The 17,500-nt window shown below is 43.7% G+C and overlaps 1 protein-coding gene across 9 annotated transcripts in view; it reads left to right on the top strand.

Moving 5' to 3' along the window:
- Positions 1-17,500, top strand: part of dysf (dysferlin, limb girdle muscular dystrophy 2B (autosomal recessive)) — a 145,388-nt gene that overhangs the window by 48,697 nt on the left and 79,191 nt on the right. For 5 of the 9 annotated variants that reach the window (XR_006657956.1, XM_045211865.1, XM_045211864.1 and 2 more), the window contains exons 8-16: positions 2,981-3,109; positions 4,135-4,197; positions 4,364-4,414; positions 4,542-4,572; positions 8,529-8,644; positions 10,108-10,234; positions 10,845-10,948; positions 13,503-13,571; positions 14,684-14,831. Coding sequence is in view for 8 of the 9 variants with exons in the window: in XM_045211865.1 (XP_045067800.1) it covers positions 2,981-3,109; positions 4,135-4,197; positions 4,364-4,414; positions 4,542-4,572; positions 8,529-8,644; positions 10,108-10,234; positions 10,845-10,948; positions 13,503-13,571; positions 14,684-14,831 (838 nt within the window). In the remaining variant the exon portion in view is untranslated. The remainder of the gene's footprint in view (positions 1-2,980; positions 3,110-4,134; positions 4,198-4,363; positions 4,415-4,541; positions 4,573-8,528; positions 8,645-10,107; positions 10,235-10,844; positions 10,949-13,502; positions 13,572-14,683; positions 14,832-17,500) is intronic. The other 4 variants (XM_045211867.1, XM_045211866.1, XM_045211869.1 and 1 more) reach the window with 1 other exon arrangement.

Raw genomic sequence — 17,500 nt, 5'->3', positions numbered from 1 at the left:
CGCCACTATGTGGTCGTGGCATGACATCTTCTCTCACAGCTTGAGATTCCTTGTAATTTACACAAATAGTATGATTTCTCTCCTACGCCAGTATCAATCAACTCAAAAGGATATCTGCTAAAATAAATGCAAGATTTTCCACAGTTTTGAGCCATTAAACATCAATCAAGATGGCGAGACACAAGTGTAGGGACAATTCAGCGGGTCGGATACGAGGCGATATGTGGCAGGGGCTTCTAACGATCATGGATTACATTAAGACAGCTAGTCACGTCGCCACGACACCAACATCGCCTCACCGGTTGAGCTAAACACCTTTTTCTCGCGCTTCGAGCAAAACGACTCTGAGCTGCTGAGGATTTGATGAGGTCCCCTGAGGACATACATGCATACCTACATACTCACGGACTCCACGGAGGACGTATATAAGTAATTCAAACGTGTTTACCCTTGCAAGGCCGCATGAGCAGACCAGCTAGCTGTTGTGTTTTCGGACATTTTCAATCTCTCTCTAGCTCAGTCCGTTACCCCCACGTGCTTCAAGATGTCCACTATCATCCCTGTGCCCAAGAAACGGAAATTAACTGAACTGAAAGACTACCGACCAGTAGCATTCACTTCCGTCTTCATGAAGTGCTTTGAGAGGCTAGTCAAAGACTACATCACCTGGCATACCGCCCTGACAGATCCACGGTTCCTCCCTCTGCAACTGGGTCCTGGACTTCCTGACGGGCCGCCCCCAGGTGGTGAAGGTAGGCAACAACACCTCCTCCACACTGATCCTCAACACGGGGGTCCCCACAAGGGTGCGTCCACAGTCCCCTCCTGTATTCCCTGTATACCCAAGACTGCGTGGCCTCACACAGTTCCATCTCCATCATCAAGTTTGCTGACGACACGACAGTTGTAGGCCTGATCACCAACAACGACGAGACGGCCTACAGGGAGGAGGTAGACACTCTGACGGCATGGTGCCAGGTAAACAACCTCTGCCTCAATGTAAGCAAAACAAAGGAGCTGATTGTGGACTTCAGGAGGAACCAGGCTGGGCGCACCCCCATCCTCATCAACGGGGCTGCTGTGGAAACGGTCAAAAACGTCAAGTTCCTTGGCATACACATCTCCGAGGAGCTGAAATGGTCAAACATGGACACCGTGGTGAAGAAGGCACGACCGCAACTCTTTAACCTCAGGAGGCTGAAGAAAATGTGGCCTGTCCCCCCGAAAGCCCTCACAGTGTTCTACAGGAGCACCATCGAGAGCATACTGTCGGGCTTCATCACCGCCTGGTGCGGCAACTCCACCGCCGCCGGCCACAAGGTGCTGCAGAGGGTGTTACGCTCAGCCAAACAGCTCAGCCAAACAGCTCAGCCAAACAGCTCAGCCAAACAGCTCAGCCAAACCTCCAGGACACTTACAGTGGCTTGCGAAAGTATTCACCCCCCTTGGCATTTTTCCTATTTTGTTGCCTTACAACCTGGAATTAAAATGGATTTTAACATAGCGTTTTCCTTGATGGCCAAAAAGCTCAATTTTAGTCTCATCTGACCAGAGAACCTTCTTCCATATGTTTGGGGAGTCTCCCACATGCCTTTTGGTGAACAGCAAACGATTTTGCTTATTTTATTCTTTAAGCAATGGCTTTTTTCTGGCCACTCTTCCGTAAAGCCCAGCTCTGTGGAGTGTACGGCTTAAAGTGGTCCTATGGACAGATACTCTAATCTCCACTGTGGAGCTTTGCAGCTCCTTCAGGGTTATCTTTGGTCTCTTTGTTGCCTGTCTGATTAATGCCCTTCTTGCCTGGTCCGTGAGTTTTGGTGGGCGGCCCTCTTTTGGCAGGTTTGTTGTGGTGCCATATTCTTTCCATTTTTTAATCATGGATTTAATGGTGCTCCATGGGATGTTCAACGTTTTTTATATTTTTTTATAACCCAATCCTGATCTGTACTTCTCCACCACTTTGTCCCTGACCTGTTTGGCGAGCTCCTTGGTCTTCATGGTGCCACTTGCTTGGTGGTGCCCCTTGCTTAGTGGTGTTGCAGACTCTGGGGCCTTTCAGAACAGGGTTATACATACTGAGATCATGTGACAGATCATGTGACACTTAGATTGCACACAGGTGGACTTTATTTAACTAATTGTGTGTCTTCTGAAGGTAATTTGTTGCACCAGATCTTATTTAGGGGCTTCATAGCAAAGGCGGTGGATACATGTGCACACACCACTTTTCCGTAATTTTTTTTTTTAGACTTTTTTGAAACAAGTTATTTTTTTCATTTCACTTCACCATTTTGGACTATTTTGTGTATGTCCATTACATGAAATCCAAAATAAAAATCCATTTAAATTACAGGTTGTAATGCAACAAAATAGGAAAAAAACGCCAAGGGGGATGAATACTTTTGCAAGGCAATGTACATCAGCAGGTGTCGCAGGAAGGCCAAGAAAATCATCAGGGACCTCAGCCACCCGAGCCACGGCCTGTTATCCTCGCTTCCATCACTCATATGCGTGCAGTACAGGAGAAAATCATCAGGGACCTCAGCCACCCGAGCCACGGCCTGTTATCCTTGCTTCCATCACTCATATGCGTGCAGTACAGGAGCATCATGGGAAAAACTGTGAGACTGGCCAATAGCTTCTACCCTCAGACCATCAGGCTGCTGAATGGCCACCACTAGTCTGCTACCTTCTCCCCCTGCTACCTTCTCCCCCTGCTACTCTCCCTATGGACGTTTTATCCCCCCCCCCCAACAGACAATTACCCTGGCCACACCCCAATGGACATTTATATTTATCATTGTTTCATTATTGTTTCATTCACACCTGCACTGTTGAAGCTCGGAGCTTAAGTATTTCACTGTACACTGCAACTACACACGAGACCCCTGTGCATTTGACTAAATACAAAAATCTAAAAAAAAAAATCTAAATCTAATCAATATACGATTCGTACATGTTTCTGTGTGAAAATTTTCAGGTGCGCGTTCGGGTCATCGAAGGCCGACAGTTGCCGGGGATCAACATCAAACCGGTCGTCAAGGTTACTGTTGGCGGACAGACCAAGAGGACTCGCATCAGGAAAGGAAACAACCCAGTGTTTGATGAGGTGAAGAGACGTGATGTCACCCCTGTTACAACTAGTTAATACACCTCTAATAAGCCTGTTAATGAACATTATCACAGCTCCATTCAAGATTCCACTGCATCCTCTTCTTGCACCTCCAGGAGGCACTGTGACCCCAAGTACCCATAGTTCCTAAGGCCTCTGTTGCCTTGGAGATACAGTTCTTGTGCCAAACCACAAGTAGGGAGAGGACAGATATGATTCTGTATTTGGTGGTCAGTGCTAATAACTGTAGGGAGAGGACAGATATGATTCTGTATTTGGTGGTCAGTGCTAATAACTGTAGGGAGAGGACTGATATGATTCTGTATTTGGTGGTCAGTGGTAATAACTGTAATGAGAGGACAGATATGATACTATGATAATAATTTAAGGAGTCCCTATTCCAGGGCTGTCCAACCCTGTTCCTGGAGGGCCTCCCTCCTGTAGGTTTTCACTCCAACCCCAGTTGCAACTAACCTGATTCATCTTATCAATCAGGTCATTACTAGAATCAGGTGTGCTAGACTAGGGTTGGAGTGAAAACCCACAGGAGGGTAGCTCTCCAGGAACAGGGTTGGAGTGAAAACCTACAGGAGGGTCGCTCTCCAGGAACAGGGTTGGAGTTAAAACCTACAGGAGGGTGGCTCTCCAGGAACAGGGTTGGAGTAAAAACCTATAGGAGGGTAGCTCTCCAGGAACAGGGTTGGAGTGAAAACCTACAGGAGGGTAGCTCTCCAGGAACAGGGTTGGAGTTAAAACCTACAGGAGGGTGGCTCTCCAGGAACAGGGTTGGAGTGAAAACCTACAGGAGGGTAGCTCTCCAGGAACAGGGTTGGAGTGAAAACCTACAGGAGGGTAGCTCTCCAGGAACAGGGTTGGAGTGAAAACCTACAGGAGGGTAGCTCTCCAGGAACAGGGTTGGAGAGCCCTGCCCTATTCACACAGCATGTCAGAGTAGGAGTGCTGATCTAGTATTTGTGTTGTGACTTAGTTTATAACATATTTCCTTAATTTATTTCTCTCAGACTTTCTTTCTGAACTTCTACGAGACTCCGTCAGACCTCTTCGATGAGCCCATCTTCATTACTGTAAGTCTTTATCAGTATACATTTATAATTCACAACTACATTGAAAATATATATCAATGTAGTAATGAGTATAGTAGTAATGTATAATATCGCTCTGTCTCTCTCTCTCTCTCTTGTCTCTCTCCCTCTCTCTCTCTCTCTCACACTTTCTCTCTCTCTCTGTCAGGTTTTTGACTCCAAGTCACTGCGAACTGACTCAGTGATAGGTGAATTCAAGGTAAAATATTTTATTCTCAACACATCCTCTGTAAACTCTCCATATCTCTCTATGAACGTTTATGTGCCATGGAAGACCAGTAGTATTTCTGTTTGGATATTTATTTCTCTCTGGATTTCTTTTACAGCTTGATGTTGGCACAGTCTACAACGAGAGCAGTGAGTAAAAACATATCTATAACTAGGGTGGCAGGTAGCTTAGTGGTTAAGAGTGTTGTGCCAGTAACCGAAAGGTCGCTGGTTCTAATCCCCGAGCCGACTAGGTGAAAAATCTGTCGATGTGCCCTTGAGCAAGGCACTTAACCCTAATTGCTCCTGTAAGTCGCTCTGGATAAGAGCGTCTGCTAAATGACCAATTATTTATTATTATTATTTAATTATAGATTTCCATCCCAATTGGCGAAAGATGTTCATGTGAATATTCTATAATCCGCATAAAGAAAGATATGCGCATTTTCCCACCAGTGGTAATGTTTCCACCAGATGGACTTCTTGCAGATAAAAATCTGTTTTGTGATGACGTAATGCACACAAAATGAACGGCAGTCAAGCATTGATTATCATGTCACCAGAATAAGAACCTCGATATTTATTGGAAAATCCGAATCAAGCTCATCACCGTGGTACTTTCACCACCCTGTGAAGTTCATCATAACTTATTTCATCTGTAGCCTGATAAACTGCATGGTTTCCCTCATCGTCGTGGGAGGACCACACACCGTATCATCACGTGACTCCAAGTTTCCTTTCAATGTGATGGTTATTATAGCAACATTTGCGCATAAAGGTGTTTCCACCGCCATTTCCTTCATAATTCATTTAACCGACACAAGAAGATCCCACCATGTAGAACAAACAAATTATCTGTCGCCATTTATAAAATTACACAGAAACATCCTGTTTCCATCACAGCTGTCGTGATTTTTTTTTATACAATATGACTTTACTTGCATAAAAAATGTGGATGGTAACGTGGTTACTAACCACATTTCCATCCAAAGTTTTCATGCGAGTAAAGTCATACTGTATTAAAAAAAGTCATGACAGCTGTGATAGAATTTGAAACATTTTTCAGTAAACTTTCCAAATGTTGACAAAACGAAATACGCCAGACAAGATGGGATCTTTACGGAAGCCCTGAAGGCAAATGTTTTTATAAAAAACGTAGACCCTTGGAATTATCTCGTTTGAACCATTTAGTATCTCGTTTGAACCATTTAGTATCTCGTTTGAACGACTTAGTATCTCGTTTGAACGACTAAACCTGTCAGGAGCTGATGTGGATGTGGTGTAGGAGTCAGGCGCAGGACACAGAGGCTTAGTCCAACAGACTTTACTTGTCATAAAGTGACAAAATGCAAAATACGGGCCTCGAACAAACAGAGGCGAGCGATTACGCAAACTGTGCGTAAAAACACCAAAACAAATAAACAGAGCAGAAACTCGCAGCTCCTACGGACAGGCGGACAATAACACACAACACAAGACTAACCAAACGAGAAACTTATAGGAGACATAATCAACCAAACAGGAAACAGGTGTACACAATCAGACAAAACCAAACAGACATCGAAAACATCAAACGGTGATAGCTAGTACTCCGGGGACGACGACCGCCGAAGCCTGCCCGAACAAGGAGGAGGTATCTTTACGGAAGCCCTGAAGGCAAAGAAAATTATAAAAAACGTAGACCCTTGGAATTATCTCGTTTGAACCATTTAGTATCTCGTTTGAGCCATTTAGTATCTCGTTTGAACCATTTAGTATCTCGTTTGAACCATTTAGTATCTCGTTTTGAACCATTTAGTATCTCGTTTGAACCATTTAGTATCTCGTTTGAACCATTTAGTATCTCGTTTGAACCATTTAGTATCTCGTTTGAACCATTTAGTATCTCGTTTGAACCATTTAGTATCTCGTTTGAACGAGTTAGTATCTCGTTTGAACGAGTTAGTATCTCGTTTGAACGACTAAACCGTTCAAATCAGATCATTGTTATTTAGTCTATTTAGGTCTCAGTTGTTATGAAGCTTGTCGGACCAATCACCGATTCCGTCCATTGATATGGTTAACAGTTCTTTGATAGCCTAAAGCATTGATGCTTTTGAATGCCAGAGTATGTGAGTGGGTGAGTGTGTGAAGTGAGGCCTTCTCGCCGGCTCCAATTTCGCTCTGGTACAAGCTTTGGGCATGCTCTGCCTAGAATATTTAGTTTTCATTATCACTATTTGTTTAATTAGGCCTATCTGGTTGTAATGATTTAGCCTACCCCACCTACTGTAGCCTGCCTATATCTACTTCATATGATACTTTCTAACATTAGGATATGTAGTTTCCATATTGAAGAACTTCAAATTTATTAACTAAAGGTGGATGTCCACGCCGCCGCCGATGTCGCAAAAGGTGACAGAGCTACAGCTGTGTTTGTCAGACCGTGAGACATCCAGAAAATCGGTCTACGCCCAAAATCATCTGTTGCTTATTTGAGCTGTTCTTGCCATAATATGGACTTGGTCTTTTACCAAATAGGGCTATCTTCTGTCTGTCTGTTGTCTGTTATCATTGTCTGTCTGTTGTCTGTTATCATTGTCTGTCTGTTGTCTGTTATCATTGTCTGTCTGTTGTCTGTTATCATTGTCTGTTGTCTGTTGTCATTGTCTGTCTGTTGTCTGTTATCATTGTATGTCTGTTGTCTGTTATCATTGTCTGTCTGTTGTCTGTTATCATTGTATGTCTGTTGTCTGTTATTATTGTCTGTTGTCTGTTGTCATTATCTGTTTGTTGTTTTGTCTGGTGTCTGTTGTCATTGCAGTTTTAACAAGCCAAACCATGTGGCTGTAATTTGATGTTGGTTATTACTGTAATCTCATGTTATCATGATGTCACAGCTAGTTTACCCCCCTTCAACTGAAAGGGTTATCTTCTTATATCCTACAGTTCACAATAATAACAGGAAACAATACAATGTAAATCACTGAAATTAAAATGAAAGATGTTGGTGGAAACACTTTTGTGCACAGATATTGATATAATAACCATCACGTCAAAGTCAAATGCATAAATAATAAATAAATAAATAAATACGTTTATTATTATGAACTTCACAGGGTGGGTGAACGTGCACGGTGATGTGCTTGCTGCTGCTTTCCAATGCATATCGAGGGTTTGATTCTGGTGGCACGATAATCGATGTTTGGCTGCTGTTTGACAAATAAAAAAAATGTGTGCACGTGGCAATACCGTTTTCTGTGAGAACGTCACGATCGTTGATTAAGTGGTCAGACCAAGGTGCAGCGTGGTACGCGTACATGTTTTATTTTACGAAATAACACTTGACAAAATAACAAAACAACGAACCGTGACGTTCCATGGGCTATAACGAAACTAGCCAAACAGAAGCAAGATCCCACATCCCAGGCAGGAAAACTGGCTGCCTAAGGATGATCCCCAATCAGAGACAACGAGCGACAGCTGCCTCTGATTGGGAATCACACCCGGCCAAACATAGAAATACAATCACAGAATTTCACACCCTGACCGAACTACCTAGAGAATAACAGTCTCTACAGGTCAGGGCGTGACAGAGAAAACCATCAGTAGAGTTGAAAATGCGATGGAAACCCATTTAACTTGTATTTTTTATTCGGTACACTACGTCATCAAGCACAGCCTTTTATCTACAGCAAGTCAATTTGATGGAACACGTCTCTGGTTGGAAAATGGCCGTATTGTTTTTATGCGGATTTGAGAATATTCGCATTAAAATCTGTCGCCAAATTGAATGGAAACCTATACATACGTTTGTATTTTATTTTATTTTTATGTAACCTTTATTTAAGCAGGGAGTCCCATTGAGATCAAAGGTCTCTTTTGCAATGGAGCCCTGCATAACAAGACCAGTAGCAATTAACAGTTAGAGACACAAATACATAAGCATAGGAAATATAGAAACGCAATTATACAAAACAAGCAATACAACAGCTACTGTGTGAGTTGTATTCCTATCATTCATTATCAATGTCCTAATCATTTCAACATAATCAGCTGTACTATAATGTACTATAAAGCCATAAGTCGGAAGTACTCATTCTCCCACAATGCCTTTTGTCCTCTAGGACACGCCTTCTTGAGGAAGTGGCTCCTCCTCTCTGAACCTGACGACCTCTCGGCCGGGGCCAAAGGTTACCTGAAGGTCAGCCTCTTCGTATTGGCTGCAGGCGACGAAGCTCCAGTGAGTCCGATTAAATTACCTATAATGTTAAAGTTGATCTCTGTATCTTTTGGTTGATTATATACAGTACTATCTGTCTCAAATCTGTCCACTTGGTTCTCTCTGTGTCTCTCAATCTTTTTTTTCTAGTATATATTGAGTGTTTGTGTGTGTACATCTGTTCCGATATACACTGAACAAAAATATAAACGCAACATGTAAAGTGTTGGTCCCTATGTTTCATGAGCTGAAATAAAAAATCCCAGAAATTATTCATACGCACAAAAATATTATTTCTCTTACATTTTGTGCACACATTTGTGTACATCCCTGTTAGTGATCATTTCTCCTTTGCCAAGATAATCCATCCACCTGGCCAGGTGTGGCATATCAAGAAGCTGATTAAACAGCATGATCATTACACAGGTGCACCTTGTGCTGGGGACAATAAAAAGCCACTCTAAAATGTGCAGAGTTTTGTCACACAACACAATGCCACAGATGTCTCAAGTGTTGAGGGAGCGTACAATTGACATGCTGACTGCAGGAATGTCCACCAGAACTGTTGCCAGAGAAATGAATGTTCATTTCTCTACCATAAGCTGCTTCCAACGTCGCTTTAGAGAATTTGGCAGTACGTCCAACCAGCCTCACAACCGCAGACCACGTGTAACCACGCCAGCCCATGAGCTCCACATCCGGCTTTTTCACCTGCGGGATCGTCTGAGGGGAGGGGGGGGATGCTGAGAAGTTGTTTTGTCTGTAATAAAGACCCTTTGTGGGGAAAAACTCATTCTGATTGGCTGGGCCTGGCTCCCCAGTGGCTGGGCCTGGCTCCCCAGTGGCTGGGCCTGGCTGCCAAGTGGGTGGGCCTGGCTCCCCAGTGGGTGGGCCTGGCTCCCCAGTGGGTGGGCCTGGCTCCCCAGTGGGTGGGCCTGGCTGCCAAGTGGGTGGGCCTGGCTCCCCAGTGGGTGGGCCTGGCTCCCCAGTGGGTGGGCCTGGCTGCCAAGTGGGTGGGCCTGGCTCCCCAGTGGGTGGGCCTGGCTCCCCAGTGGGTGGGCCTGGCTCCCCAGTGGGTGGGCCTGGCTCCCCAGTGGGTGGGCCTGGCTGCCAAGTGGGTGGGCCTGGCTCCCCAGTGGGTGGGCCTATGCCCTCCCAGGCCCACCCATGGCAGCAACGCTGCCCAGTCATGTGAAATCCATATATTAGCGCCTAATGAATGTATTTAAATTCAGTCATTTCCTTATATGAACTGTAACTCAGTAAAATCTTTGAAATTATTGTGTTTATATTTTGGTTCAGTATATTACCAAGGCTTTAGGTCAGACTGCTAACTCAGTCTTGTGGCGCTGATACGACCTCTCTCACACTCTCTCTCGGTCTCTCTCTCGGTCTCTCTCTCTCTCTCTCTCTCTCTCTCTCTCTCTCTCTCTCTCTCTCTCTCTCTCTCACTCTCACTCTCTTTCTCTCTCTCTCTCTCCTAGCTGGATAAGAAGGAAGGAGTTGTGGATAAGGAAGACATAGAGGGGAACCTGTTGCGTCCTGCTGGACTCACACTCAGAGGAGCCATCTTCACACTCAAAGTGTTCAGAGCTGAGGATCTGCCTCAGAGTGAGTGTGTTTGTGTGTGTGGGTGGTCTCTGTGTGTGTGGGGAGGGTCTCTCTCTGTGTGTGTGGGGAGGGTCTCTCTCTGTGTGTGTGGGGAGGGTCTCTCTCTGTGTGTGTGGGGAGGGTCTCTCTCTGTGTGTGTGGAGAGGGTCTCTCTGTGTGTGTGGGGAGGGTCTCTCTCTGTGTGTGTGGGGAGGGTCTCTCTCTGTGTGTGTGGGGAGGGTCTCTCTTTGTGTGTGTGGGGAGGGTCTCTCTGTGTGTGTGTGTGGGGAGGATCTCTGTGTGTGTGTGTGGGGAGGGTCTCTCTGTGTGTGTGGGGGAGGGTCTCTGTGTGTGTGGGGAGGGTCTCTCTCTGTTTGTGGGGAGGGTCTCTCTGTGTGTGGGGAAGGTCTCTCTCTGTGTGTGGGGAGGGTCTCTCTCTGTGTGTGTGGGGAGGGTCTCTCTCTGTGTGTGTGGGGAGTGTCTCTCTGTGTGTGTGTGTGTGTGGGGGGGGTCTCTGTGTGTGTGTGTGTGTGTGTGTACTTGGTCCTCTCATAATGTAGGCAATATGTGTTTGTGTGTGTATGTTTTTGTGGTTTTTGATAGGTTAACAATAAAATAATTATCTCCACAGTGGACGATGCCTTTATAGATGGAATGAGACAGGTCCTAGGATTCGACAGCAACAGGAAGAACCTGGTCGACCCCTTAGTTGAAGTCAACTTCGCTGGAAAAACGGTAAACACATGCTAGGAAACCTGTGTGACACACACAGACAAAGATCAACATGTGACTGATGTGAACGTATTAAACTACACAGACACTAAACTACACAGACACTAAACTACACAGACACAAACCTACACAGACACTAAACTACACAGACACTAAACTACACAGACACTAAACTACACAGACACTAAACTACACAGACACTAACCTACACAGACACTAAACTACACAGACACTAAACTACACAGACACTAAACTACACAGACACTAAACTACACAGACTCTAACCTACACAGACACTAAACTACACAGACACTAAACTACACAGACACTAACCTACACAGACACTAAACTACACAGACACTAACCTACACAGACACTAACCTACACAGACACTAACCTACACAGACACTAACCTACACAGACACTAAACTACACAGACACTAAACTACACAGACACCAAACTACACAGACACTAAACTACACAGACACTAAACTACACAGACACTAACCTACACAGACACTAAACTACACAGACACTAACCTACACAGACACTAAACTACACAGACACTAAACTACACAGACACTAAACTACACAGACACTAAACTACACAGACACTAACCTACACAGACACTAACCTACACAGACACTAAACTACACAGACACTAACCTACACAGACACTAAACTACACAGACACTAAACTACACAGACACTAAACTACACAGACATTAACCTACACAGACACTAACCTACACAGACACTAAACTAAACAGACACTAAACTACACAGACTCTAACCTACACAGACACTAAACTACACAGACACTAAACTACACAGACACTAAACTACACAGACACTAAACTACACAGACACTAACCTACACAGACACTAACCTACACAGACACTAAACTACACAGACACTAACCTACACAGACACTAAACTACACAGACACTAAACTACACAGACACTAAACTACACAGACTCTAACCTACACAGACACTAAACTACACAGACACTAAACTACACAGACACTAACCTACACAGACACTAAACTACACAGACACTAACCTACACAGACACTAACCTACACAGACACTAACCTACACAGACACTAACCTACACAGACACTAAACTACACAGACACTAAACTACACAGACACCAAACTACACAGACACTAAACTACACAGACACTAAACTACACAGACACTAACCTACACAGACACTAAACTACACAGACACTAACCTACACAGACACTAAACTACACAGACACTAAACTACACAGACACTAAACTACACAGACACTAACCTACACAGACACTAACCTACACAGACACTAAACTACACAGACACTAACCTACACAGACACTAAACTACACAGACACTAAACTACACAGACACTAAACTACACAGACATTAACCTACACAGACACTAAACTACACAGACACAAACCTACACAGACACTAACCTACACAGACACTAAACTACACAGACACAAACCTACACAGACACTAACCTACACAGACACTAAACTACACAGACACAAACCTACACAGACACTAACCTACACAGACACTAAACTACACAGACACTAACCTACACAGACACTAACCTACACAGACACTAACCTACACAGACACTAAACTACACAGACACTAAACTACACAGACACTAAACTACACAGACACTAACCTACACAGACACTAACCTACACAGACACTAACCTACACAGACACTAAACTACACAGACAAAACCTACACAGACACTAACCTACACAGACACTAAACTACACAGACACTAAACTACACAGACTCTAACCTACACAGACACTAAACTACACAGACACTAACCTACACAGACACTAACCTACACAGACACTAAACTACACAGACTAACCTACACAGACACTAACCTACACAGACACTAACCTACACAGACACTAAACTACACAGACTAACCTACACAGACACTAACCTACACAGACACTAAACTACACAGACACTAACCTACACAGACACTAAACTACACAGACACTAAACTACACAGACACTAAACTACACAGACACTAAACTACACAGACACTAACCTACACAGACACTAACCTACACAGACACTAAACTACACAGACACTAACCTACACAGACACTAAACTACACAGACTCTAAACTACACAGACACTAACCTACACAGACACTAACCTACACAGACACTAACCTACACAGACACTAAACTACACAGACTAACCTACACAGACACTAACCTACACAGACACTAAACTACACAGACACTAAACTACACAGACACTAAACTACACAGACTCTAACCTACACAGACACTAACCTAAACAGACACTAAACTACACAGACACTAAACTACACAGACTAACCTACACAGACACTAACCTACACAGACACTAAACTACACAGACACTAAACTACACAGACTCTAACCTACACAGACACTAACCTAAACAGACACTAAACTACACAGACACTAAACTACACAGACACATTCACACATTTTCACATTTCCATGTTTTCATTCCATCCTTCCAGGTGTGCAGTAAGATCATGGAGAAGAATGCCAACCCTCAGTGGAACCAAAGCCTGGCCATGCCCATACGGGTAAGATTATTAACACTGCTATTATAAACTGGGTGGTTCGAGCCCTGAATGCTGATTGGCTGAAAGCCGTTGTATGTCAGACCGTATACCACTGCTCTAATTACGTTGGTAACCAGTTTATAATAGCAGTAAGGCACCTCTGGGGTTTTGTGGTATATAGGCCAATATACCACGGCTAAGTGCTGTGTCCAGGTACTCCGCGTTGCATCGTGCATAAATAACAGCCTTTAGCCGTGGTATATTGGCCATATACCACAACCCCCTCTGGCCTTATTGCTTAATTATTACATTTACATTTTTTGTCATTTAGCAGACGCTCTTATCCAGAGCGACTTACAGTTAGTGAATGCATATATATATTTTTTTTCATACTGGCCCCCCGTGGGAATCGAACCCACAACCCTGGCGTTACAAACTCCATGCTCTACCAACTGAGCAAGGTGGTGCCCCTTGCTTAGTGGTGTTGCAGACTCTGGGGCCTTTCAGAACAGGTGTATATATACTGAGATCATAATTTTTTTCATTCCACTTCACCAATTTGGACTATTTTGTGCATGTCCATTACATGAAATCAAAAATAAAAATCAATTTAATTTACAGGTTGTAATGCAACAAAATAGGAAAAACGCCAAGTGGGATGAATACTTTCGCAAGGCACTGTAAAAGCTAAATTGGGCTTGGTTAAGACCCTGGATGGGAGACCAAATGGGTAGCTGTAGTAAATCAACTCTCCAGTAGGGGGTGCTGCCCAGCCTATAGTTTTTTTTTTCAGATAGTTGATTTAACGTTGATGATCTGACAAGACCCTGGCCATTGCCCATACCGGGTCAGACCTATAGCAACACTAATACAGCACACCATGTGTTCAGACTCAATAAACCAATGTTCCTAATTGGGTTTTGCAAAGATCCAGTAACTTGGTAAAGATAGGTAACTCCCCCCCCCGGGTTTTCAGAAATCCAGGATATGGTTTTCTTTCTTATTCCTTTCAGATTTCAGGAATCTTCCAAATGGGATTTCTGGGAAAACCTGGACATTTTGGGAAAGTTTCTGGATATTTTGGAGCCCTAACACCCAGTCCTCCCATTAACTGTTTACTCCTCCTCTCCCAGTTCCCCTCTATGTGTGAGAAGATGAGGGTTCGGGTCCTGGACTGGGACCGAGCCAGCCACAACGATGTCATCGGGACCGCCCATCTCTGCATGTCTAAGATCTCCGCCCCGGGAGGAGCGGTAGAGGGTGAGACACTGGTCTATACAGGTCTGGACTGGTCTGGACTGGTCTCTACTGGTCTGGACTGGTCTCTACTGGTCTGGACTGGTCTCTACTGGTCTGGACTGATTTGGAATGGTCTGGACTGGTTTGAGTGGTTTGTGACACTGGTCTGCACTAGTCTTAACTGACCGGTTTTGATAATTGGTGTGTACTGTTTTGCACTGTTTTTTGCACTGGAGCACTGGTCTGGACTGGTTTTGATCACTCGTTGGACTGGTTTGGAGCACTGGTCTGGACTGGTTTTGATCACTGGTCTGGACTGGTTTGGACTGGTCTGGACTGGTTTTGATCACTCGTTGGTTGTGGCTGTTATAGTAAAGTCCTGCAGTAGCATGGAAGGGCTATGAACTAATATTGTTTAATTTGCTGTTTCATACTGACACTTATGGTGACTCACCTCAGCTATCAATACACATATAATTGATTAATATAATATTGATCTCAGCTATCAATACCCGTAGTTGATTAATATTGATCTCAGCTATCAATACCCGTAGTTGATGAATATTGATCTCAGCTATCAATACCCGTAGTTGATGAATATTGATCTCAGCTATCAATACCCATAGTTGATGAATATTGATCTCAGCTATCAATACCCGTAGTTGATGAATATTGATCTCAGCTATCAATACCCGTAGTTGATGAATATTGATCTCAGCTATCAATACCCGTAGTTGATGAATATTGATCTCAGCTATCAATACCCATAGTTGATGAATATTGATCTCGGCTATCAATACCCATAGTTGATGAATATTGATCTCGGCTATCAATACCCATAGTTGATGAATATTGATCTCGGCTATCAATACCCATAGTTGATTAATATTGATCTCAGCTATCAATACCCATAGTTGATGAATATTGATCTCGGCTATCAATACCCATAGTTGATTAATATTGATCTCAGCTATCAATACCCATAGTTGATGAATATTGATCTCAGCTAGCAATACCCGTAGTTGATGAATATTGATCTCAGCTATCAATACCCGTAGTTGATGAATATTGATCTCAGCTATCAATACCCATAGTTGATGAATATTGATCTCAGCTAGCAATACCCGTAGTTGATGAATATTGATCTCAGCTATCAATACCCATAGTTGATGAATATTGATCTCAGCTATCAATACCCGTAGTTGATGAATATTGATCTCAGCTATCAATACCCGTAGTTGATGAATATTGATCTCAGCTATCAATACCCATAGTTGATGAATATTGATCTCAGCTATCAATACCCGTAGTTGATGAATATTGATCTCAGCTATCAATACCCGTAGTTGATGAATATTGATCTCAGCTATCAATACCCATAGTTGATGAATATTGATCTCAGCTATCAATACCCGTAGTTGATGAATATTGATCTCAGCTATCAATACCCATATAATTGATGAATATAATATTGATCTCAGCTATCAATACCCGTAGTTGATTAATATTGATCTCAGCTATCAATACCCATAGTTGATGAATATTGATCTCGGCTATCAATACCCATAGTTGATTAATATTGATCTCAGCTATCAATACCCATAGTTGATGAATATTGATCTCAGCTAGCAATACCCGTAGTTGATTAATATTGATCTCAGCTATCAATACCCGTAGTTGATTAATATTGATCTCAGCTATCAATACCCGTAGTTGATGAATATTGATCTCAGCTATCAATACCCGTAGTTGATGAATATTGATCTCAGCTATCAATACCCATAGTTGATGAATATTGATCTCAGCTAGCAATACCCGTAGTTGATGAATATTGATCTCAGCTATCAATACCCATAGTTGATGAATATTGATCTCAGCTATCAATACCCGTAGTTGATGAATATTGATCTCAGCTATCAATACCCGTAGTTGATGAATATTGATCTCAGCTATCAATACCCATAGTTGATGAATATTGATCTCAGCTATCAATACCCGTAGTTGATGAATATTGATCTCAGCTATCAATACCCATAGTTGATGAATATTGATCTCAGCTATCAATACCCGTAGTTGATGAATATTGATCTCAGCTATCAATACCCGTAGTTGATGAATATTGATCTCAGCTATCAATACCCTTATGATCATTGGTGTGATGCATGGGTTGGTTTTGGTTTCCTTCCTTTGTCTAACTGGTTGAGCCACCATGAGCATTCTGTTGGTGTGTATTGCAGAGTGTCGGTGTCCCAGTGTGGTAGTGTGTGCTGGCAGGACGTCCTCCAGGTGTCCCAGTGTGGTAGTGTGTGCTGGCAGGACGTCCTCCAGGTGTCCCAGTGTGGTAGTGTGTGCTGGCAGGACGTCCTCCAGGTGTCCCAGTGTGGTAGTGTGTGCTGGCAGGACGTCCTCCAGGTGTCCCAGTGTGGTAGTGTGTGCTGGCAGGACGTCCTCCAGGTGTTCCAGTGTGGTAGTGTGTGCTGGCAGGACGTCCTCCAGGTGTCCCAGTGTGGTAGTGTGTGCTGGCAGGACGTCCTCCAGGTGTTCCAGTGTGGTAGTGTGTGCTGGCAGGACGTCCTCCAGGTGTCCCAGTGTGGTAGTGTGTGCTGGCAGGACGTCCTCCAGGTGTTCCAGTGTGGTAGTGTGTGCTGGCAGGACGTCCTCCAGGTGTCCCAGTGTGGTAGTGTGTACTGGCAGGACGTCCTCCAGGTGTC

Source organism: Coregonus clupeaformis, chromosome 39 (assembly GCF_020615455.1).
Source record: "Coregonus clupeaformis isolate EN_2021a chromosome 39, ASM2061545v1, whole genome shotgun sequence".
Classification (NCBI taxonomy): domain Eukaryota; kingdom Metazoa; phylum Chordata; class Actinopteri; order Salmoniformes; family Salmonidae; genus Coregonus; species Coregonus clupeaformis.
This window is presented reverse-complemented; position numbering and strand designations above follow the sequence as displayed.